This window comes from Leuresthes tenuis, unplaced genomic scaffold, assembly GCF_036924035.1.
Source record: "Leuresthes tenuis unplaced genomic scaffold, fLeuTen1.0.hap1 SCAF_21, whole genome shotgun sequence".
NCBI classification, from domain to species: Eukaryota; Metazoa; Chordata; class Actinopteri; order Atheriniformes; family Atherinopsidae; genus Leuresthes; species Leuresthes tenuis.
In genome coordinates, this window is record NW_027325375.1 from 19,586,243 (window position 1) to 19,612,654 (window position 26,412).

A 26,412-nucleotide genomic window follows, 5' to 3' on the forward strand; every position below is an offset into this window, starting at 1 on the left:
ATGAGGCCGCATTGCTTCAACATGACGTGACATGAATTTATGTGACAAGGCGTGTTGACATGGCAATGTGCAAGGCACCAAAATACAAAGCCCTGAAATGACCAGAATGACTCAATGAAATCTATCAGAACATGACCACCTTCCTTTGTTTTGTTCCGGCATCAAAATACACTCACAAGAAACAGAAAGTACACCTTCCTAAAGACTGTATATTTCCATCTGGGCTCAGGTTAAGTCATCAAACATCCATGAAACAGAAATCATCATTTATTGTGCGACCTTAAGCACATATTCTAAGGTACTTATTCCGTAAAGAGATTTATTTTGCTTATAGCTTTTGCAGATGAGAATTTTAGGGTGGGTGATGTTTTCCTAACTCTAAACAAGTAGCTTTAAATGCCTAAACTTAACCATATGATTTAGGTACCTTCATCTAAACAAACGCTCAGCACGGTTAAATGCCTTTAATTGGAGAACCGTCTTTGTCACAGTTTACATGCACAAGAGTGGAATTGCAGCACAGTGTAAGAAAATGTTTAAGACATTCTGCTGCTTTCAACTTTCTCTGTGAGAGATCATGGTACATATAAGCACAGCTGAATTCACCACACAGACGTCTTTAAGGTCTGTGCCCATGGGGCGCATGCACTCAGCGTGACACGTTCACTGTCAACACGAAACATCGTTCAATGCTGCGAGAAAGAGCTGCGCTCACTTCATGTTTGTCTGTTAAAAATGGCCTCATTCCAAAGAACACTCACATGAATGTGCTCATCTTAACGTGTTTATCTACAGCAGTGGCCTGAGGGGGGTATGACTAAAAGAATCATAATTGGAAAGACTCCCACGTCTCTCACTGCTGATCAAATTTTCAGATGATGGGACATTCGGCATTAATTGTCCCGTCATGACCTCGTGTTTGACAAAAGGGATTTGATGACAACATTATGGCAAGATGGCCTGGCGAGCTAAAAGATTTTTACAGGCAAGCCGATACTCTTTGAATGTGAGGGCAAACTTTTGTGCAACAGGAATAAAATATGTGAACATGAAAACAACGAGGTCCGCTCTCAAATCGAAAAAAAAGACTAAAGATGGTAAGATAGTAACTATTTGACCTGACCTGAAGACATCCGGAAGAAAAAGATACAGAGAACACGCAGACGCTTCTAACTATCACATGATTAAGATAAGGTGACCAGATTTGTGAAATGAAAATCGGGGACATTTTCAATGCGGAGGTGAATAATCTGCAAAATTAATAGGTCAATACACAACATACCATTTACCGCGGCCTCTGGTCTCCTTTTCTTTCCTTTTTGCCACCTCTAGATTGTTGTTGTTGACGCTGCTGCGTTTATACATCATGCAACGTCTTCTCTGACAATGTGTTAAATGGCTACCATAGTAACTGGTATTAAAGTCTTTACCAGGTTCCACTCAATTTTTCTTCAAATTTTTAAACCAACAAGTCAGAGAAGTCATCCCAAGTCAGCCCAACAACAAGCAGCTGAACAAACCAAAGACAGTTGATGAGCAAAGCTGCTTCACAGGAAACAAGTTGGAACACTAAAATATAGTTTATAGAGAATCTCTGTATATAGAGAGGTCATCAGTCTCAGGTAAAAAGTGCCAAGAAAGCAGCACAAACCAGCAGAGTCATAACTCAGAGGCTCAATAAACTGCTTTGGGACTCGGCGCTTATATGTTCAAGTCCTGTGAGTGCTGCTTAAAGAGTTTAAATGTCTTCAGGTTTTAGAGGCCAAAGTATTGAATGAAACAGCTTTAAGTTGCAAGGTTTGAGTCTCTAATGTAATGGCTCAAACTGTTAGCAACTTTTAGTTTGTGAAGATGAGGGATCAAAGCGCTTAAAAGAATAAACTCTGCAGTTCAGCATCCAAACAAAAGAATGGAAGCAGCTCAGAAAGGAGGCTGAAGCAGCTCAGAAAGGAGCCTGAAGCTGTGATTTGGTGGTTCAGGCAGATACAGAGCAGCTTGTGGAAGCAGAGGCAGGGGGTTCAACTCCTGCTATCTGCCCATCCCCTCAGCAGTACTACACAAACCTTACTTTGATTGTTGGTCTCTATCCCTGAAAGAAACGAGGATTAGATTCCTTAAAGAAAGAAAGCTGGAAATCCACAGGCCATCTAAGAGAATTGAACCTATGATCAGGCCAACCTAAGCAGCATCTCATCATCCTGAGCTACTCTTTCTGAGCATCTTTGCTGAACTTTAAAAGTCCTGTGATCATAGTTTCCACATTCTCAGAGGCCCAAAGGTTTTACCCACAGCCTGAGCTGTTCAACTACACAGTGAAAGGTTCAATCCTAAAGTTTCTCTTTTTATTTTGGCGTCAAAAAGCTCAGCCTACTGTGAGCTGAACAACCTGCCCTTCCTTTTATAAAAGCCATAGGAGTTGAACCCCCTCCCTTTGCTTCCACAAGCTGCTCTGTATCTGTCTGAACCACCAAACCACAGCTTCAGCCTCCTTTCTGAGCTGCTTCCATTCTTCTGATCGGATGCTGAACTGCAGAGTTTATTCTTTTAAGCGCTTTGATCCCTCATCTTCACAAACTAAAAGTTGCTAACAGTTTGAGCCATTACATTAGAGACTCAAACCTTGCAACTTAAAGCTGTTTCACTCTTTACTTCGGCCTCTAAAACCTGAAGACATTTAAACTCTTTAAGCAGCGCTCACAGGACTTGAACATATGAGCGCCGATTGAGACTCTGAGTTTCAACTCTGCTGGTTTGTGGTGCTTTCTTGGCACTTTTTACCTGATACTGATGACCACATACTCTATATTTTAGGGTTGTTACTTTGAGTCTGCCTGCATTTTCCCCCATTCAGTATCAAAATCAGGGACATTTTCGGGACAGCCTTGACCGGGGATAGGTCACCCAAAACGGGGACTGTCCCCGGAAATCGGGGACGTCTGGTCACCTTAGATTAAGAGGTATGATTTCTTTCTCAATCGCAGCTTTTAAGGACAAAGTTTAGGAACATTTTCTGTCTGAGTTGGATGGAGTGTTGCAGCTATCACCATGGCAACCTCAAAAGCACTCACAACTGATTGACATTCAATAATCAACCGCTTTTCTCTTCATATCTGTTCTGTTCATCAACACTTTTCTTTCTAACACACAAAGTAAAACAAAATCATCTGACAAACATGTAGAAAATTGAAGTGCAGCTGAACGGTGTGGTGGAAATCCTCAGAGGTCACCATTAATGGAATGGGATTGCTTGGCAATTAGCCATTTTATCTATCAGTGATCTCACACCTCTCTTTCACCTTTTTCTCCATAATGTCCCTACTCTGCATCCCAGACACCTCCTCTTTAACTCATCTGGATTTGGGGTCTTATTCCAGGCATTACTTGGGCTTTGGAAAGCTCAGTTAGTTGTACTAACAAGTTAACAACTCTCCTGTTGCCATGGTTTTGCATCATAACAGGTGTAAAGAATTGCCAGAGTTACCAACAGAAGTCCTTCCAGCTGCACAGCATCCAGACCAGCACAGAAACATGTTTCAGTTCTGTGTTTTCAAAGAAGAAACATCAGCAGAAAATCTTAAAAATATGCAAAGAAAGACGCAGGGTATCCTGAGCTGCTGCAGCAGGCTGCTGGCTTCAGGGTGGCGCCATTCTGGAAAGGAATGGACGTGTATGGAAATTGGAACTCTAACAATCTCACTGTCAATCATGATAATGCGTGTCTGTCTGAAGGTTATCCTTGCCCCTGAAACCCCGGTTTATGGGATAAAAAAATGTGTGTGGGGGACGTTCAGTGTTATAACCAGGAGCCCAGATGGAATGCCCCATCTAAACATTTGGTACTTTAATGTTGTTGTCAATGTTAATGCTGCTTTTGGACAACAGGATGGAAGTGCAAACTAAACCCTCTATTTACTGATAGAAGTTATTGCAAAACCAAACCATCAGCAATTGCCCTACAACTCATTCTTTGCTTGCTTTGTCGCATTAAATGATTCTGGTGGGGGAAAAATAAAGAAACCTCACAAATGATGGATTATGTAACGTCCTCCAGTATCACATGTTAGATGCTACAATATCATTATTGTACCATGGGTCCATAGGTTGGACTGAGTGAATAATATCATACAAACCATACAAAGCTGTCATTGTAACAGTTGACAATGCCGGCACTGTTGCATGTTCTTCATCTAAAAGGGGCTTGAAATTTGCATATCTGGGTATGCTGCATGTAAAGCTGTTTTTATGTGTGTCACTTACTGGTTTGGACTGGATTTCTTTGGCGTAGAGGGGTTGGAGGAACTCTGAGTCCCCCTCCAGTTTCAGGCCCTTCTCTGTTATCCTGAGGTTGCCCATGCCGTCCTGTGAAGAACAGACACGGTCACGATTGGTTCACATTCTCTCATCATTTCCACATTCAATTTTCTGTTCACTTCCATGAATTTAAAATCTGCAAATGCAGCTTTTCTGCACGTCACCAAACAAAACCATTGTAATGATTATCATACCTCTTCACGTGTTGTATGTTGGACAAAGCACAATTTTTGCTTCCGTATGAGACTTCCAAACATCAGAAAAATCTAAAAATATTCATGTGACCTTGGTCCTAAACTTTAGTTACATTACATGATTGTATACGTTGAGTTAATTTTCATCAGTGATTTTTTGATGATTGGTAAATATTTTTTTCCATGGCCAGAAATGAACATTTATTGTATATCTATTTATATATATATATATTTGTATGATAGCTTCGTATTTATCTGAGTATAATCCTGGTGTTCTTGCTGCTTTAAATCCAAACTGTTGTGTAAGAACAGATAAAACAGTGACAGAGGGAACAAAACATTCAGGAACAGGGTAGATTAAAGCCATAAAAGAGTTCCGAGATTAAAATCAGTTAATGAAACTAAGGTACAAATTTGTTTGTTTTCTAAGCTATTTTGTCTGTTGACTCAGTCTGTTGCTGGTACAATAATCACTCGATGTAGTACTTTAAGGCAGGCCAAGACTCTTCAGTGTTTTCTCTGCATATTTCCTGCCAACATGATGCAGAATCTTGAACAAAAATTGCTCTGTGCGTCCAACACTTAAACTTTATATCACACAGACTGGAGAATAGAATTTGATCATTATACACGGACATATCAGTAACCATTAAACTGTCTGTCAAGCTGAGCAGCTGCCATAACTGCATTTAATCTTTATTAATGCAGTTATGTTTGTTGGTTCTTGACTTTAGAGGCATGACAAACTAAGCCACACATTCCACAATATCCATCTATATATTTTCTAAACCCGCTTAATCCAATTCAGGGTTGCTGAACCCATCCCAGCCTACCACAGCTGCCATTGGGCGAGACACACCCTGAAAGGATTGCCGGGCCACCACAGAGACAAACAACCATGTGTGGTCAATTTAAAATGGCCAATTAGCAACAGCGCTAACCACCATAATACTTATTTTTTACCTAATAATGTTTTACCAGCCCAAAGCACGACAGCTTCATGAAGTTGTCCCAAAACATGGAAGTATTAACTTTTCACTTCAAGAGCAGCTTGGCCTAAATTCAAAATTCTTTATCATTTAAAATTTCAATTCATCAGCATCTCTTCTGACGTCTGTGTTTTGCTTTAAAGATAGCTACATCTTCATCTTGTAAGTTATAAAAAAAAAGAATAAAAGGACATGAACTAAAAGCCTCTGAATCAACAGCTGTGCCAACGACAATTGATCATGGAACTTTAATGGAACTCAAATAAAGCAGGCTGTTCTGTTGTAGGAGATGTTGGATTTGATAAAACCAGGTCATCTTAAAATATTTGTATTGACTCGTGAGCTCACTGCGACGTGGACCTGAGACATGAGACACGTGTTTGGCAGTGTTCACTTCCAGTAGGCTTCTATAAAGCAGTTCATTGGGTGCCCCAGATATAAAGAAAGGTTATGTTGTAATGAACTGCATCGATTCATGTGAAATTCAGTTTGTATGATCTGGTTTGTTCCTCAGTCAGCTCATAAGATTGTCTTATAATTGATGAAATTAAGTACCAAAACGTATTAGAGTTAGAAAAAAAGTAATCCAATAATTTAATTTACCCTAGTTTTGCACAAGTGATGTCATTGGTTCAACTTCACAGGAGATAAGTCATGCAGTCAGTAAGTCTTTTTCACTGGAAATAGTTCTTAAATTAAATCTGCTGGTGGCCAGATAGTAAATACCAAAACAATTAATGTTTGTGGAGCTCAACTAAAGCGGAAAGTTGAAATTCTCACAGTTTCCTTTTACCCAAATCTTTGCTTCTCTTACTGTACTTCTGGTACGTGAAGCATAACTTCATGTTTTCTTGTCATTGCCTTTTCTCCCCCCTTCTTGTGAATAAAAGTGCGAGGAGTGCAGATACTTGTCAGCAAGTTAAAGGTATTGTAGCAGTGTTGCAGATGCTCTTGTTGTCTCAGTTTACCAGAACAGACCAGCAATGATAAGAGGAGATTGAATGACAGGAGATTCGGCTTGCAAGGGAAACTCCATGCAGTCATTATATATTTCAAATTAAATCATCACATGGATTGTCTCAAAGATAAGAGAAGTCTGCATGATGTTGGAGTAAAAAAGAGGGAAAAAAGCCATGAGCCATCTGCTCATGCAATCCCTCCTGCAGAGACTTTGTGTTTTCTCTCCATCTTCTAATCCCAAGGTTCTGATGAACAAATGGAGATCAGGACCCCTTGAAATCCCAAAGTAACTGAGGATGGTTTGCAAGCCTCCTCCATGTAATTCCCCCCACCCACTGTGTAAAACATATTAAAATTCTAACATGGTTGTGGCTGCAGGGGGGGTTGAGTCCTGACGTGTTGTGCATGTGAATAATTCCCAGGTGGGAACACTGGCTTGCCAGAGACAGCTATTTAAACAGAGTTTCCAAAAGTCTGATTATGAAAACCGACTGGAAGTAATGAGATCAGCCACAGCACTGGAACCTCCTGCCAAATACTGTGTGGAACTGACTTGTCCCACCAAAACAGTACGAACCTGCGTGTGGCATAGGTTCCTTTGGCTTACTATGTGCAGACTGAAGAAACTATTCTGTCTTAGTTTTACAAGATCTCAGGGCTGCATTTGTTAAAGACGACTATAACATGTTGCTCCACAGTCTGGAAAAATAGGTAGGTCTTTCTGCCACTGTGCTAAACTGGTATTAATCACATTTAAAAACTGCCTCTAAATAATGGCACATCTAAGAGGATAAAATGACATGTGGAGTACTGCAGGGCTCTATTGAGGAGCCTCCTCTGTTCAGCATCTAGCTTAGATTATGACAAGCGAAAAACACGATGCCATAGTTATGAGGACAACACATGCATTCATTCTACTATTTCACAAGGGGACTCTAACCCCTTACAAGTTGTCATTAAGCACTTTAACAGACAGGCAGACAGTCCCACATGGTTTTCATCTCATAATGAAATAACTGATGACAGTCCCAGTATGAGGTCACGGCAACAGTCCCACCATCAAATAAACCTCAGCCCCAGCACACCCTCACACCATAGCTGCTACCTAACACCATCTTTACTGACAATGTAGGGTTTTCTGTCTTTTGATGGGACACATTATGATGCTAACAACTTTACAGTAGAAAAAAAATCACTCCTAAACATTTAAATGCATATTGCTCCAACCTCAATCCATCTTCCTTCTATATCTACCGACAAGCATGAAGGACTGTGGGTGTCTTTGAAAAAAACAGAGGATCCTTCAAAGGATCCTTGATTTTTGGATTTTTTGATGATGACTTTATGAAGGATCCTTCCATAACTTTTAGAAGCACCTATAGACTGTCCCTAGATTCAAATTGCTGACCCTTTTGCACAATGAAGGCAAACAATCATTTCATACATGAGGTTTCCTCCTGATCTTGTCCCCTTTTCCTTCTCTGCAGTGACCAGTGCACTGCAGGCAGAACAGTGAGGTGAACCCCATGAATAATTGAGGAGAAATCTGACCAGCATAGAGGTATCTCCTTGTCCTTCTCCTCTGCCCTTCTCTTTCCATCCTTTCACCGTTTGCTGTTCATCTTGCCCCCCCCCCGGTCAGCTCACATGCTGATCAGGCTTATTGTGAGTCTTGCGTTCCTCTTGCCTCGTCTGTTTTGTACCACTCCCTGTTTGACTGCTCCAATTTTCACCCAGAGTTTTCACCCCTTTCATTTATCCTCTGTCAGTCTGTCACTTCAATTCAAATAGACGGAGCTTCAAATCATGTGGCATGAAATCTAAAATGACTCGCTGTCAAAGCAAAATGACAAATCATGGATTATGAAAGGATTCAGACAGCAACCATCACTATGAGAATAACACTAAAAACAGTCCAGTAAAACTGCTCACTCATGATGGGTTGATTCCATATCATCCCTGCACAATCACATATATTATATATAAAATATATAATAATGCACAATGTGCAATATTCATGCATTGAGAGGCCAGTATTCAATTTAAAACTGTCCGATAAAATATTCAATACATTGAAAATAACTATTTTGGGGTAAATATAGAGTTAAACAGTGAAACACTGAGCAAAAATCTGTTAGTAAACATTTTATTCCAGACCAAATATCCTTTAGATCTGCTAGGAAAATATCAGAAATTCCAGTTTTCACATCAAATTCCAGTTTTTAAGTAAACCCATGACTTTGAAGGTCTAAGTTTGCTGAGACCCTACAAAGAGCTGCCATGTAACTTAACTCCTTAATCAATTTTTTTTCTCTTTCTTCTCCTCAAGCGCATACATTTATCTAACTGGTGATAATGATTGACTGCGATAATTCTGGAAGCATGCACCAGACATTCAGGGCAAAACTCCGGGCAGACTGGGGCTGGAAGTCAGGAGACACGGACCTTGTATCAGACCTCCAAGCACATCTCAACCTCAAATTTGTCGAGCCCCTGGACCTGGCTGTCAGTAATGTGGTCATCAGAAGGATAAAGAAGGCAAGGATGGGTTTAATTTATTTACTCTTTAGTTAATCTGCACTGAATTGCTAAAAATTAAGAAAGTTGTGGCGTCTCCTGCCACCGTCCTGTAAATACAGATTTATACTGAATGTGGCAGCCCTAACCTTAAGACAAATGTGTAAATTGTTACCTTGGGTGGCAGTGTCCATTGATGTGGACCCCTCATTATAATAAGCTACTGCGTTTTAACAACTATAGACTATTACACTTCAAACAGTTGTACCTGTGGCCCACAGAGTATGCCTTCTGGAGCTTTTATTTCATGCCCTGGCGGTTTTTACTGCCACCAACAACAGGTCATCTCCAAAGAGGTTGTGGATTATCATGTCTTCCAGTCATAAATTCCTCCTTCTGTTACAGTCTTCTGATTTATAGACACATTTTCATTCTCCACAGATACAGACATCCAATGGTCTATGCATCATGTCCCTTTATCAACAAGCAGCAAAAGTACACAACATCATCGCCAACACGAGAACCTAAATTTGAACAGATTTATCTGCATCTGAAACACACCAGCTGATTTGGACTCACCATAGTCAATAAACTAAGTTTTGACCTCCATAATCAACACTGTCATCGAAGACGTCATGCCATCTGTTACCTTTGAGCTATCACTGTTGGTTCAGCTTCTGCTGTTGATCACATAATCATCACGTAATATTCCGACATACATTCTTGGCCTAAATGAGCATGCATATGTGTTCTCCCATATAAGGGTAAGACCTAGTCTATGGATCTACATCATGTGCTTTGGGCTTGTGCATGTTTTTCTTTTCCTGTGAAGCGTGAACGCATGCAGACCATGAACGGACCTATATATCACATGCTGGGACAATAAAGTCCATCCATCTGTGTGTCCCGTTCAGAATGTATTCCCTCTCCAACCCTGAAAGGCAATGACTTCTACAGCCCACATGCAGTGGCGGTTTACAGCCTGGACAGACTGCTTTTCATCAGCATTCATGCCTACAAGTGGGGTCATGTTTACAGCATGCAGGGTGAGGGTTTACTCAATGACTGCATGATGTAGCATTGGCTGTTTTGTTAATTGAATTTTTTGATATTCAACAGCTACATAAGCTGCTTCAGCAGCGTTATTCAGTCGCTGGTAATGTGAGGGAACAGATTTATTTCTATTTTAAACAAACCATCTGTCTACACAGCCTGTGTAGTGATTTGTGCTTTTGTACACATAAACACAAGCTGAAGTTTATTCACATCAAGTCTTTTTTCTCCCGTTTTATGTGTATAACTGCAGAGACTGTCAGCTCCGAGCTCTGTCAATCAAAAAGGTAGGCAGCACACACAGCGACACGTGATGTCTGAATGCTTACAGCTTGCGGATTTTGGTCATCGAAACTATAGATAATGATCCTTTATTTCCTTTGATGTTAAACAAAAATACAAGTACACAAAAGTCAATGACAGTTTTTGAGTTTTGAGTTTCTCCCACCGGTCATACGCCTCTGCATCAGTGTTCTCATGACTTGAATTGTATCACTAAGAAATATTTTAATTGAGTTGAAAAGTACTAATTATGAAATCTTCAGTCATACAACTCAAACTCAGGCTAGAAGTCATCTGACACAATCCTCCACTGCCTTTCCAAACTCCAAATGTTGATTTCGTTGGTCCCGAGCCAAGAAAATGTGGATGTAGACCAATAGATGTTGAAATATCATACCTAAACGGTATTCCATGCATGGAAACATAATGGCCAATGGAGCTTTGTCTAATCCAGGCAACCAAGAAACTTTAGCACGATAAATCAAACGCATCTGTGCATCTGGCATATTAACTGACATAAACAAGTGTCTGATAAATAAGTTATTTGATGAATAATGAGTCACCACTTGGGTTGAAACTGTTCAGTAATTATTTGTTCATTAGCTTAAATGTGACCCATGGGGACCATACAACTGGCTATACAGGCAGCAGGAGGAAAATATGACTCATGTGATCATTTCCACATCAGAGCAAATGTCATTCTCAAGTGTCCTTTGGGCTCTCAAACATCAAGTTGATATAAAGAACCAGCAGCAACAAGAGACCTCAAGCTGGGTCTCATCATGGAGCCTGTGTCCGGAAAAAGAAGGCAGCGCCTGAAAACAACACAGAGACGGTCCAACTGATGCCGTACGATCAATGCCAACTCTACTGTCATTTTACTGGTTCCCTTGGACACTTTATCACTTCTTGGATGGGTTAAGACAATTACATTGCTTGCTCCAGATTAGAAATCAAAACTACTTGGTTAGGGATAAAATATATTTTCTGTCTATGCCAGGGTCATTTTACACTATTTTGACACTTCCCATGCAGTTCCTTGCATGACCACCAGATTTCACTTTTTTACGACATAATTAAAGGTTATTCAGGTCACAACAAAAGGAATTGCAGTTGTTTTGGGGAGTAGAACGTCCATCCATCTTCTATACCCGCATAATCTGTCGGTCGGGTCGCAGGGGTGCTGGAGCCTATCCCAGCGGTCATTGGGTGAGAGGCGGGGTCCACCCTGGTCAGGTTGCCAGTTCATCACAGGGCCACACAGAGACAAACGAGACATGCATGATTTTGGATGGTGGGAGGAAGCCGGAGTACCCAGAGAGAAGCCACACATATAAAGGGAGAACATGCAAACTCCACACAGAAAGGCCTGGAGGAGCTGAACCTGGAACTCTCTTGCTGTAAGGCGACAATGCTAACCACCACACCATCGTGCAGCCCCCAAATAAGAACCTCCTGTTTAAAATCTTAAATATCACTGATTGGCTGTATGGAGCTGTATTTACAATTATCATTTGCAACTTTTCATAAACTCATGTGCGACTCTCTGGCCTTTGGAAAAAAAACCCTATTGAACCGGCTCCAAACTGGCTCCAGCATCTGGTTCAGATCTGTGAAAAGAAGCTGTGTTAGCGGGACCTTTAAACCTAAGTAGTTTTCTTTAATTGCTTGAGATTCGGATGTAATCCATCATACATATCCGAGTCTCCCTTTGTCTGGCACATTCCCCACTGTAATCCTTTTCTCTCCCTGTCTCTCTCTCTCGTTCTTTCTATTCCCTGGAAAAAGGACTAAATTGATCTGCACTCATGCCAGCAATGTCCCAATTTTCACTATCTGATCGGCTGGATAGTTATTGAGAATCTATTGCATTTCTGTGTGTTCTGTGTGTGCAGTCCACGTGAGTGTAATGCGTAAGTTTGTGTGTCCTGCTCCGTTTACCTGGCTGTATGTGAGCATACGAGTGCAGGTGAATAACGTATATCTTGTAAATAACATCTGTGCTTCCAGTTCTGTCTGTTATTCTGCAGATTTATTTGGCCCTGTGGTGTGATACAGCAGAGAGCGAGGAGGGAAGAGAGGAGCAGCGAGGAGCAACAGCAAATATAAAGCCTGATGTAACACTGCATCTTCACTCTGCTCATATCTATCCTCTTATCGGTATCCATTCCTTTTTCTTTATCCATACCATCTCTCTCTGCCTGTCGCACCGCTGCACCTCCCTCTCTGAAGTCAACATCTTCAGAGAGCCGAGAGTTGCTGCTGTCAATAACGCAAAGCTCCTGGCCTATTATTGAGCGTCTGCTCGATATGCATCAAGGAACCACCCGAGGCTAAAGCAAATATAGACGTCTCTTGGGAAAATATTACAAGGCGTCAGACATTTTTTGCATGCTGCACACTAATCACACGTCTGCATGGTTAAAGGTAAAATCTATTTGAATACTCCTACACAGGTTCAGCTGGGATCAAGTCTTAGCCGTTTGAAAAGTTACATGCAAGAGCAGGGAAAGTAACAGTTAAATGTGCCCATGATGTCTTTCCAAAAGTCGTTTGAACAGCTTTAAAGTAGGAGGGTGATGACAGAAAATAACTCGTGGAGAGAATATGTAGACACCACAAGATGTTGGAAATGTTAAAGACAAACATTAAAAGGAAAAGGAAAACTGTTTGAACATAATTTCTGATGAAGAAAGACAGATCAGCCACCAAATCCAACATCCTGTAATACAGCCTGTAAACATCCTGGTACAAACCAAGCATCATTTACTTGTCTAACCACCTTCAGACGAACCTGATCCAAGAAAATATGAAATAAGCACAATTTCTTTAACACCTTATATGGTAGCAGATGTGTTGAAGTCAAGAGTGTGGAACAATGCAAATGGAATGTCAATTAGCAAAATCTTGGTCTGCGGTGGACACATTAGCTGGACTTTGACCACAGGAGCCTTTTCCAGGGTCTTTTAAGGTCCCTTCGGTGGTTTTAAGGGCATTTTTTCGGGGGTCATTTCAATCAATTATTAGTATACAGAAGATTATGATAGCTGCAGTCAGTGCTTATATCAGTGCCATTAGAATAAATTACAAGTGCAAACAGATTTCAGTATTGAAATTTTATGTCAGTGTTGCGGAGAGAGATGTAAATTACAACATGTTCTCAGTCAATAACTAAATTTGTGCTATTCATCACCTCAGATTCGATGTGCACCTCACCTGTTTTTGTTTGCTTATGTATCATTCTGTATGAGTAGTATAAGCTGTCTGCCTTTCTCCCCTTGCAAGTCCTCCCGTGAACACTATAGACGAGTGAACAAGTGTGTTATCTACCCTGTACCTGAGACCTGGATGGAAATATAAAAGAGCCAGGGCCGAAATAAGTTTTCATAGCCTTGAAAAATCCCCCAGGCTGTTTAAATTCTGGGTGCTTCTGGTCGAAATGCCACAATAGATTCCCTAAACTAATTTAAGAAGCATAAAGCTTCACAAAAATCAGGGGAGCTTGACCTTAGCTGGAGAACAACAGTAGATTTTGTTCGCCCCACTCCTGTGAAAGAAATAAGAAATAATCCCAGACAGGGCGGTGTCACTACCACCACCTGAGGAAAGTCTCTTCTTCACTACATCTTCACATGTATTGCATTGTTAAAAAGGTTGTGCTTATTTCATGTGTTTCTTTGAAACCACCATGAGCTTAAGAAGGCATTCAAGAACATTCAAGTTCAAAAAAGGATTCTGAAATTTCCACAAGGAAAGGCTCAAACCTCAAGAGGGACCAATCTGAACCGGCTAAAAAGAGATGACTTGAAGTTCACGACCAGAACCAATGTTGCTTTCAAGTTCGTCACCCTGCATTTTCAGCTAAATTAAATCCAACTTCATTCATGTAGCTCAGAATCAGAGAGCTTTGCAAGGTCAAGACCTTAATGTATTACAGGGAGAAAGATTAGGCATTCATTTCCGATTTGTACCTCTTTACCAATCTGCAGCGTGGATAGTGTGGTTGGATTGATTTTGTGCTTTGTTCTTTATCATTTGTTCGGCTGCTGTCAATAAAACAAACTGCCCAACAGGGGCATCATCGTTTAACAGAGGGATGCACTGATTGTAAAATTTTCAATCAATAATCAATTGCATTATTTATAATTTGTTTTTGTCATTTATTTGACTATTTCAGCCCCTCATCACACTAACATTTAATGGTTATTATATAAATAAAAAACCCTTTATAATAACCTTTCAAATAAAAAGCAGTTGTGTAGTTTTACTCTTTTCTCTACTGTACAGAAGCCAACCCCTTCGAACAAAAATGTATGAAACGTTATAAATATATCAGTAGTTCCTCAGTTTATCGCAGACACTCTCATTTCCAACCTAAAAGGTGGAGTTTTTCCTTTACATTCTTTCAGTGGACACATCCCATTCTGACCATGTGAAGAGGGACCTGAAAAGCAACACAGACTGCAGAACCACGTCCAGTTCAGTTATTACAGTTTACTCCAGTATTGAAAAGGTGAAAGCGTTCCCTTATTCTAACTAGAATGAGAAACAATAGAGGTCATCCAAGCAGTTAGTGGGTATGTGGCAGTTAATATAGATGACCAGAGTTCACATCCTTTCAAGGACTTACAATTAACATTTGCCTTTTCCTTATCGAGTGTAAATGGAAAGTGGAGATTCACCCTGAAAATACCTTTTCATGATAATCTTCCTCATAATTAAAATCCGTCAGAATGACCAGAAATGTGCTGTGTTCAGATAAACTCCTGTATGTAGTCGTGTTACACAATTGGCTTTTAAATGTTTAAATGCGGTTAAATGTTACGATTTCAAAGCAATTCAGTCTGCATTTAAAATAGCCCTTAAAATGAGATCTCAGACAATTTAATCCCAATTTAATAGCAAGAGAGAAAGCAAAGCCTTTTATGTCTTTGTTTCTTTCTGTCAAAGCATTAAAGTTGGTAAAATCCTCCCAAATCAGAACCATATGATGCTATGAACCTACATTCTCCTGGTTAGGATGCAGAAACCTGCCTTCCCAGGCTGCTGTGTGCCTCCAAGGCTGTGAGTTGGACACAACCAGTTTCAATATGAGCATCAGAACTGTAAAAAATACAGAACCGCCGCCTCGTGTAAATCTTTCGCTCTGAGCGGCATAAGCATTTTAACTCCTTCTAGCATGTCGGTAAATAATGGCGAGTGACTCAGAGGAAAAACCACAGAGCAGGTAAACACACTCAGCAACAAAGGAGAAGCTGTTCTCCTGTTTATTCCTTCATTAACCAGCACAACCAGCATTTGTGTTTCAAATGCTGATGGTTGGATGAAAGAGCGCTCTGACCACCTGTGCGCTCTTTGCAAAAAGGCACTCAGAGAGTAGAATGAACCATAATCGAACAGCAACAATGCATCTCCCACAATCCATCTCCTCTCCAATCCTGCTTCACTGAGTGCTCTTTCAATCAGCCTCTGCCGGGCCCGCGAAGCTGACAGCAGTGGACATGGCCCAACTCCAAACTAATCCATTTTTGGGCTGATCTGTTTGATAACATCAACAGCCAAAAGTTCTCCCTCGTGTCCTACAGTTGGAGCAAAGCAGCGGCAACTCACAGGGGCCGCTCCCTTTCAGTCCCTCTGCAGGTGATAGCTGCAACGTCATGTAGCACACCCTGTGATGGCTATCAGCGGAATTGGCTTTGAGATTGCTCTCCACCAGCGAACCCCTCGCTCCTCTGATTGAGGCCCTCAAACGCAGCGCCACATCATCCATCAATGGGATGAGAAAGCAGATGGAGGTGGGGGTTTGGCAGAGAGAGGACCGAAGAATGAAAGATGAAAGAGAGGAGAGCAGGAGGGGCTGCTGATAAAGTCAGGATTAGATAAGACTGGGTAAAATAGATAGATAAACACGGAGCGAGATAAGGGTAAGAAGAAAACTAGAGGGAATGTGAGAGGGAGAAGCAATGTGTTGGAGAGCAAATGAGGCGAAACTTGTCAGCTGACAGTTGAGCTGAGGAGAGGAGGATGACAAGAAGCACGAGTGAGCGTACGTCCACACTATGTAGAATCTGAAAAGCCTTTTTGCGTCACTTTATGTCCCTGTTTTCGAAGGTCGAGCCTCTCAGAAAAACTCTCCAAGGTATAATTTTATAAGGACTGGCCTCTCGCTGCACTGTGGAAGGAGGGAGGGGAGTCGGATAATAACCCCTTTACTGTTATCATCTGTGAAGTTTTCACAAACCAACCAGGTGCTTTTCTTTAGGCCAACTGTGTGCTGCTTTCAAGTGTCCCTGTGAACTTTTACTTCATATCTGTACATATTTGTACATATTTTATTCTTTTATTTTTCCTGTCCCAGTTGTGCTTTTTTTTTTTGTTTTAAAAAGTTTCCTTCAGTCATCAGGGGAACCATCGTAGGTTCAGACGGTAGACACCCTGATCTCCAGGTGCCTGGGTGGGCTCTAACCTGGTTTTCCCACTTCATCCGACAGGCCAAAAATATCCAGGTTAATTGGTGATTCTTATTTGACTGTGTCTCTGTGATTGACAGGTGACCAGTTGAGGGTGTACCCTGCCTCTCACCTGCCAGTGAATAGGATAGATTACCAGTTTTTTTTTGTTAGTTTAACCTGATGAGCTTTAAACAGAGGCTTCGGTCTTCAGACTGCTCAACTTTGCTCTGTGTGGATTTCTCCTCTTGACACAGCCGTATTGTTATGAAACAGAAATAGCAGACTCAGGGTCCAATCGAATAGTCAAAAAATGACGACCTGTTGCTTTTTCCTTTCCGTGACCTTGTTGGGAGGTTATGGAGAGGCTATGGAAAACAGACTGCGCCGCAGTGAGAATCTGATTACACTGAGACTGAGCTGCGATGTGTGCCTGCAGCAGAGAAACATCACCTGCTCAGTGGATATTCAAGGAAAAAGTGCTCTAGATACCTCATCTAATGCAATCTTATCACATTGTTACACAAAGGCTACATCAAATATACACATCAGTGTAATAAGATATAAAATATGAGTTTCTTATCTAGGTTATCAATTTAGAAAGGAAAGAAAATGAATACCGTCACAGGTTGCTCACCCTTCTGTCTTCATATCTATTTACACGGATCACAGGTAACACGACTGGATGGAAATATTCAGTCGTTGCTTTGAAAGCTGTGGCCACAAGGAATTGTGGGACAGAATTATCTCCTCTCTTTCTTGAGGGATACTCCAGTGTGAACTATGCTAAAGGAAATTTTTAAAAAAAGGAAGCACGAAAGGGCCTTTCTTCTGTCATGTCACACTTCTGGGTTGTTTCTCCTCGCTCAGGAACATTTTCAGGCAAGACTGATCAACTGGACCCTCAAACTCAGGTGAGGAAAGAAAGACAAAGTGAACATTACTTACACAGTCTGACAGCTTTCTGCATGACTGTAAATGCAAGAAGAACTCACCAAACGGTGCTGATCTGCCATCACAGAACTTTCATTATGTTGTGAGATTAAGCACACTTGTGTTCATCTTGTTTTTCCGCCTTCACCTAGCACCGCCTTCACCTAGCAGTGTTGACTTGCGTGTTCACTCATCTCGGAGAGCTAATGACTGGCTGAGGACGAGCTTCCTTTCAAATGCATCAGGAGTGTGAGAAGGCTGCAGGCAGAGCCGGAGGCTCGGAGGATCTGCATATTAATAGTTTCCCACATACTTAATGAAGGAGACGTCTTAAGTAACATCCATGTTTTGGACAGCATGAAGGGAATATTCTTATGGAGGACAAAAAACTTGATAAATCTTGAAATACGTTACTTCAGTGAACAGGAATTGTTTTTCAGGGATCTCATCTAAACCAGAGACTGTCTGCGCATTTAGTGAAAATCCCTTTTTCGGTCCCACATTTGCGAGCCAGCAATGATCCCCTCACAATGCAAAAACAATATATCCTGTAACTGCCGGGCTCAATTAAGTGCCAGTTAAGGCCTGAAAACATGGTATTTGCTCTCATTAAAAGATAAAGAACAGGAACAGTGTTGCCGGTCCTTTCAGAGACTCCATCTCTGCTCTCGGTGCCTGCGGCTGCCGGTTGTCAGAGTCACAGGCTGATAGATTTCTTATTAACTCCATCTTCATCTGGGATGGATGGTGTGGCCCTCGGAGGCCAGTGGCAGCACACCATCAAGGTTTTCACACTGGCAGTGATTGACGTGTGAATACACAAGCCTGTGGGCTCAGTGTGGTGGATGAGAGACAAAGTGAGGACTGAACCGCTGGATGAACAAACATAAAGTAAAGGTGTTTTATCCATATCACACAAAGTACCTGCAAGATTAAGCTGACTGAGCACAATATAATTAGATACTGCTTTATTGATATGATTTGGTTGCAAAATATCTATATCCTCAGAATTATTAGTTATGAGAGTACTGTATTTTTTAAACTTGTGAAAATCTGAATGTATGAATCACTTTGTTTCCGCGTGTTACTTTTTGTGACTGTACAAACCTTTTCTGCAGCTTCTGTCCTCGAGACTTTTTAAAAAACAACAGAGACCAATTTCAATAAAATGCTCGAAATAAACAGATTTTTCATCAACAAATAACAATCTTGATGCATCTGTTTGGACATTTGGTAGCTAATAAGTCTGACCAAAACAGAACATTTGACAAAAAAACAAAAAACGTTCATCGGTGCGATAAAGCAGTTTGATTTCATCGTTTCACATGCAAGTGTCCTCTCTTTCTTTACCCCTTTCACCTTCAGAGATGACATGCAGTCCCTGGAGAGGTGAAATTACCCAACACACATGCACGAACTACATCATTATGAAGAAGTTGTGACAGAAGTCAAGTTGGTGCAATTAACACCTGATTGTTAAATAATTACTGCGGGCTAATTAGAAGCAGTTGTTGTTTTTATGCTTCTTTGTGTCAGAGTTTCATCAAAGTCAAAGCTTCAGTCAGTTTGTTTGAGGGCTGTTAAACATCTGTTACAACTGCATTCATATCCTTTTATCTAGCTGATTATTGAAACTCAAAATCCTAATTAAACTAGTACATACTGGGCACGTCGCAGGCAAATTCATACACTGCAGGAACGCACAGCTCAAAAAAATCTAAATGCAGAGTTAAAGCAAGGAAGGCTGGTTTCTTTCATGTCCTTGTTTTGAATAAATTTGCATTATCTGTAACTGCTGCTTAAATGCTGAACACAGAGACCCAGCTGTGAGATAAATGTGCTTGTAAGCATGGCGGTATTTTCTTCCAAAATAAAGTGATTTAAAAGCTTTAAAACCTTTATGGATGATAATCAGGATGATATCAGCATGAAGATTCAACTGAAGACACAGCATAATTGATACAAAGTGAAGAAAAGCACCTGATGCAAACCAAGCACATCCCAAAAAGTAGTGGCCCTCCCCAGCAGGGGAGACACACACTAAAAGATGCTCAGACCATTGATCCAACACCAAAGCTCCTAAGATCACAGTCTGATCAAGCAAATATGGGATGTTCCAGAGAAGCTGATCCATCAAAGCCAATTCAACCCACAATCTAAAGGATCCACAGGGCCTAAAGGCTGCTCAGACACTGCTGACACACTTTTTGTGGAGAAAGAGCAGTATCATTGCAGTTTATCAAAGTGTTTAAACCCTGCGAACATCCAATCATCAAATGCCATTTCGCGCAAATCTTGAAAAAGCAGTTCGAAAGATGATGCTGCATTTAATGTGAACAGTGGTTAACTTCAAATAAGGTGGAATCAAGCGTGAAAATCCTGTTCATATCACATGTGTGGCTGTGCAGGTGTCCAGTTTTTACTAATCTATCAACACAGAGATGCAAAATCTGACCACCCTGGAAAATGCAGCCTTATGCCAGAATGTGTAACAGCTATGTTGGTCCACAGCCAAATGTGGCAGTTTCACACAAAACTGCCACATTTGGCAAATTTCCAAGACTCCAAAATGTTACATGCCTATTTTCCCTCTGAAAATGCTAAAATACATACGTGATAAAACACAACTTTTCGATTTTCCAGATTGTCATGCCAGAGAACCATCCAGAGTTAGTTAGAGTCCCATCCAACACAGCATTGTCTGTTGACTTTTCATTGTCCCAGTTTGCCATCTGTTGCAGTTAGTTAGGGGTAGGCATGAGAAAAACATGGTTGGGTTTAGATATTTCTAAAAACAATGTTTGGGGGAAATTTGAATAAAAAACAACAACACATGGTCACCTAAGAGCTTCCCTATAGAAAACAACATGGAAATAAAAAAGCCTTTTTCGTCACACTGAAAGCCCCTTCAGCAACATCAGCGTCAATACAGCTTCCTTTGATCTGTGTCCCCTTCTTTCCTCTTTATTTTGCTCTGGAGGAAACCGCTTTAAGCTCCAGATGCCATCGAGGATGTCTTCAATAAAAACCCAGCCCTGATTTCTCCATGTGGGTGTTTACAATGCACAGACTTTCATTGATTCTCAGGGTTGCTCAGATTGAGAGGCATTGTCTTCAAGGCTCAAGTGCCATCAAAAGGTACAACAAGGCCGAGAAGATCTCAGTTAATGTCTGAAATAAGCACAGGCACACAGAAAGACTTCAGGCGCTCACTGACATCTAAGTTTCAGCTTCTTACTGGCCTTGAAGATGAAAATGTCTAATTTATCCACAAATTAGCCACAAAAAAGGGCTCCACATCTTTCTTGTTTGGTTAATGATGGGCTACATATTTTACATGTTGAATACGGCTCTTCTTGAAGGCTACAAAAAATGTATTAATATCAAAGAGAAGATTTAACGCCTTCTCTTTGATATATTCTTATATAATTTCATTTAAATACATTTAAGTCAGGGAGCATCTATTGTAGAGTTTACAAGCCAACAACTCCTAAGATCTCTGAGGTCAGCGTGTTTTAGATTCAGCCTCAATCATTGCAACTGCCAAAACTTCACAAATGTCATTCAGAGCAACCCAATGATGAGCAACCCGAGGGACGTTGTAACCGTGGACATAAACGGTCAGAAACTTCGGGAGACTGTTTACAGTTTGGCAACCTTACCCTGGATGACTAATCGAAAACAGGCAGAAAGACGAGTGGTGGAAATGTGGTGGTCTAATCCTGGCAATAACCTTTTATATATAAACGTATAGTGGAATGTTTTAAAATGTACCTGCAAAGCATAGACTTTCTCTTTCTTTTTTCTTTAATTCAATGCATGCACTGCATTTTGACTCAAGCAGCTCAACAAAAACAAAGACAGCTAATCCAAAGTGTATCGATGCAAGAAGTGCTGAAATTATTAATACAATTTGTTCCATTAGATCAAATAAATGTAGTGAACTGTTTTCTGTCAACTCTCTAAAATCAGCAATTCCTCTACTTCCATTTCTCAGTTTCACGACACGTAAACTGTTTAACTGACATGCTTACTGTACTCTCACTATAATCTGGACTGTTCAATTTTAAGACTCATGTTTTCATTGGTTTGATAAATTGTCAATACTGTCTGCTTCAGGGTGAAAAATGAACAGATTCTGGAAACCACCATATGGAATAACCAAAAATCCCAACCTGTTGTCATTCCTTCTGTGTCATAAAACTGCTTTTTCTTCTTAGATGTATTTTCAGTTGTTCAGCTGAGCTAAGAGCAGTCTGAATTGTGTGCTCATGGAAACGTAACAGTAAAATGAAAAAGTTTGAGATCAGTTGATAGTTCATTGCTGTTTTTGGCACATTTCACTACCTATGGGAATCGGTGCTGACGGTTGTCCAGCCTGAGTCAATCCCTGTTTTGCATGGAAATTGCCGGATGTTTCTAATTGAATGCTTTGGAACCAGACACAAACACCCAAGAATGCACTTGGACACCAGCATATGGCTAATTAGCATAACCATACAGATGCATATCAACCGATGCCAATTCTCCACAACTGTTTCTCAACTTACATTTAACCACAGGCTATCTACACTGACACAGAATATGCTCTTAATAAAATCATAGTACAACCAACACTCAATCCTTAAAAACAACCCAGAAAGCTTTGAAATATCAAAGCTCATAATGGTTAAAAAAAAGCTATATTGCTGCTAAGCAATCCTGGCATAATCTACCCTCAAACATTTTCTCTTGCCCATTTTTTAGTTTCTGTCCTTCTTTGCAAACTCCTGACATCCTGAGGTTATACTGGCTTTAGATGAGATCTCTGACTGAACACGATCCATCTGATTTTTGTTTTGATCCGGAATAGGTATACAGGTCTTGCTTTGATGCCATTTAGCCTCAGAAATAATTACTCAGTTTGGCACAAATCAAGTGGAATTAACTGTCACCTAAGAGAATATTACACAACATACAACTCAAAGTGTAAATCATTAGTTGTAAAGGTGTCAAGTCCTTGAAAAACATCGTGTGACCTTCCAAAACCTGATGGTTTTGGGTGGCCCGGTGAATTATATTGGTTCATACTGCATTGTGAACAAAATGGCAGCCAGGACACCAAGGTCTCTAGAAGGACTATTTCAATTATTATCAAAAAGAAGTACTGGGGAGCGAGTTTGCTTTATGTGCCCACAATATGTCTGTCTGAAAAATTAAGTTTCTGGCCTTGTTTCACATTTATAGTTTCATGAAGGATTTGAGGGAAAACAAAGAGCACCTTGTCCGCAGTGCTAAACAGGCCTAGAAGTGTGGAGATCACTAGTCTCCATTCTGCTCCTTAGATGACTAAAGGTTAATAGAAAAAGAAAAAAAAGATAAGAGAGGTTTGCCACTGTGTTATCCAGCCTATCATCATCTTATTTTCGCCCTGTGCAGAGATTTGGATAAGGAGGCATGGATTTACTCTCCCACTACTTACATTTGAGAAAGCCAATAGAGAAAAAAAAGAAAAGAGTTCTCCTGTTTATGTATTCATATATTTTTATTAATCTCTATGGATCGGACTGAAGTGTGGAAGTGCAGTTGGAAATTTCTTTGAAATGAAAAATGCACAGATGAGCAATATTTCTTATACACGGCTACCGAGACACCAATAATTTAAGTCCTTTGTTCCCATCCTTCATGACTTTTTTGGTAATGTGTTTCTCTCACATGGCTGAAATGTGTAGGCTATGCATAAGGAATATTCTTGGCAGCCTCCTGTTATCTCCCTACAATCCTCATCTAGTTTAAAGAAAAAAAAAGTAGGGCAAGTGTGACTGGAAGTTGTCAGCTTTATCTGTCACCCCTGCCTTTTGATCTCTACCTTTTGGGGCTTTACTGAATGAAGGGAAGTCATGCATAAGCACAACAACACACAGCAGACACAGAGAGATAGCCCACACAATCACACCGAAAAGTAACAAATGCACACAAAATATAATCAAAGCACATAGCGAGAATTGCACACATATAAAAATACATCCTTGATAGGAAAAACACACTAATTCACCCATCCACACATCTATTTTCTTCTCGGTCTGTATGTCTGTAAAAAGGTCTGTAAACATATGAATTTTGATTTAAAGGTAAATCAATTGCTTTCATAGGTCCTTAATTGTTAAATAGTTTTTTTTTTCAAACCCTTCATCCTTCACGCAAAATGTGAATGCTCAAAGTGCTTAATAATATGCCAAACGCTGATAATATCCATGCAACAAATGCTATGCAATTAACAGAAGAACAGAGGGGGACATAAGGAACCAATCATCTTGATATGGGATATCAGGCCAATGACGGTTTTAGAAAATGATCTACACTATGGAGCACTTTTCCACAACAGCTATGGTCAAAGTGTGTCCCAGTTTTGTCATTCAACCATTATCTCACTACTTAAACATCAATAGCGCAGAGCTACCATTGAGGACCTTCTTCTTCTGTCAGGAGACACACAATCATCAACAATGCAACTAGCGTATGACCTGTCCAATCACCTGAGCCATAGCTCCCATTACAGAGATACAAAAATAAATTGTTCAAGATATATATTTAAATATATATATATATAAAAGGCCAAGGTTGTTCAGCAGAGTTCAGTGCCCGGAGGTACACTGTAAAGATGCTGTTAAATTCAATTAAAAACTGAATGGAAATGAGCATGTTGGTGTTTAAAATGAAAAAAAAGTCACTGTCTATTGGTTATTAGCTGGGACCAAACACTAAGCCAGAAAGATTTGTACGTGCTACGTTAGGTCTGTTGCCCTCATGCTCTGATGCCACGTGGTCCACAGGTGAAAACGCTCCACAGTGATAAAATGACAAATGTTTTCTGATTTTGGCGTCTCCATTGACGTGTGCTCAACTCGTCCGTTAGTTTGGAATCTCATCCACGGTCAAAGTCTTATACATAATGTTCACATCAGGGCTTCTAAACTTGAAATCGTGTATGAATGTAATCAAACTCTGAAATAAAATTCAAATAAAAACAGAGTTTGGAATTCTATCACCCTCCACCCTTCCGAACCAGATTTATTTTTCCTGTATAGCTGATATTTAGTCTTATCTGAGAGTTTGACAGAATGCTATGAGACTTTGGGCCGATCTGCAGTTATTTCTGTGTCCACATGCAAACTTCTTTCTTCTATCTGACTGAAAATGAAAATCAAGAATGTGCATAAAAAGTAGGTTTGGTGTTTAGTGGGGAGGACTTTCTTTGGTGAGATTAATGAGATTGGTGTCTTGAATCATTTGTGAAGTTTGAAAGACAGGCAGACAGCAAATAAATGCCAACAAAAAAACCCCACATGACATCAAAAGCTGAAGAGAACTCCATGTTTCATTAATAGCTGCAGTTCAATTGAAAGTTACAGCAAAAGATTAAGTGTGAAAGACAGAAAGGAACAAAGAGATTCAGACACTTCAGGCACAGCATGAGTAGTTTCTGATGGAGACCAAAGATGTGGAGATGATTTTATCTGGAATATCTGTTTCTTTGAACCTGAACACTCCCACATTTAGTCATTGACTGAGACAGTCAAGTTCTTTCTGACAGGACCACCTGCTGAGTGAAGCACAAAAACCACACAGTTCTCCTCGCTAGGCTGGACATAATAGCAGCCTGGCCAGTCAATGCTAATATTGATCTAAAAAGACGGTTATAAGACAGTCAGCATTTATCTACATCAAATAAGGTGACACCACCGACAGGAGTCCATCAGACAAGGCAGAGACATCTCTTTCTTTCTGCTCGATGAACAAAACGGCTCCTCGAATGTTCCCATTAACCACCGCTGCAACTTTTAAAGCCTGTAAAACATCAAGTAAACAGAACAAATGCTTGTTTTCTTTTCTGAAAGAGTCGTTTGGTGCTGCTGAAAACAAGACAGATAGGAGCTCTGAGGCTGAACACAGCGAAGATAAATTACATAAAAAGAACTGTGAAGAATTCACATTACAACGATTTCAAAGTGAATCTTGATTAATGCAGCCAGAGGCTGAGTTTCATTGTTGGTATTAAAGGAAATTACATTAGTTTTAATAAGTCTGTCCATGTTATCTCTGGCACTTCTCTTCAAATTACAGAAGACAGCTTTGTTTTGTGTAATTCTTGACAAACTGAATTAACTATAACTCACATAACTCAGTTTTTACTCCTACATTCAGACGTCTCTTCTCTTTGCTATTATCCATTTCAGCTGTGTCCCGTTTTCTTTTCCCCCTCTATTAACTATAACTATTCCTTGCCTTTTATTTTCCATCTTCCTTCGGGGCTCGTTGAATAAAAGGTAAGACGTGTCTTTATAAATTGTTGTATGCTTTATACCTCCCAAGGCCTTGTTTCAATCATATATTAGAAACATAAGAAAATTAGCTGCAGAATTACAAAAGAATACAAAAGGTTTGAATACAAATGTATGTGTTCACAGCTAATCTGAATGCAAGTGTGTTTCCTTGTATGAACCTGAATGACTTCCAAACTTGCTTTATCGTGCCTGCGCAGCTTTTGGCTATTTTGCAGATATAACAGGACTCGTCGGCTGGTGAGCTTTTTTAAGGCAAGTCATGGACTTTTTGCTGATTCGAATCAAAGATCGTGAAACCAACCCACAAGGAAGTGTAAAAAAAAATATTTGGTCAAACTGGAAGACAAGACCCAAACTAAGGTCCCTTAGACTGATGCTTAAGCTGAGAATAGACTTGCTT

The 26,412-nt window shown here is 40.3% G+C and overlaps 1 protein-coding gene across 2 annotated transcripts in view; it reads right to left on the reverse strand.

Moving 5' to 3' along the window:
* Window positions 1-26,412, reverse strand: part of sgcd (sarcoglycan, delta (dystrophin-associated glycoprotein)) — a 326,284-nt gene that overhangs the window by 79,782 nt on the left and 220,090 nt on the right. For both annotated transcript variants that reach the window (XM_072375721.1, XM_072375720.1), the window contains one exon: window positions 4,258-4,359. In XM_072375721.1, the coding sequence (XP_072231822.1) occupies window positions 4,258-4,359 (102 nt within the window). The remainder of the gene's footprint in view (window positions 1-4,257; window positions 4,360-26,412) is intronic.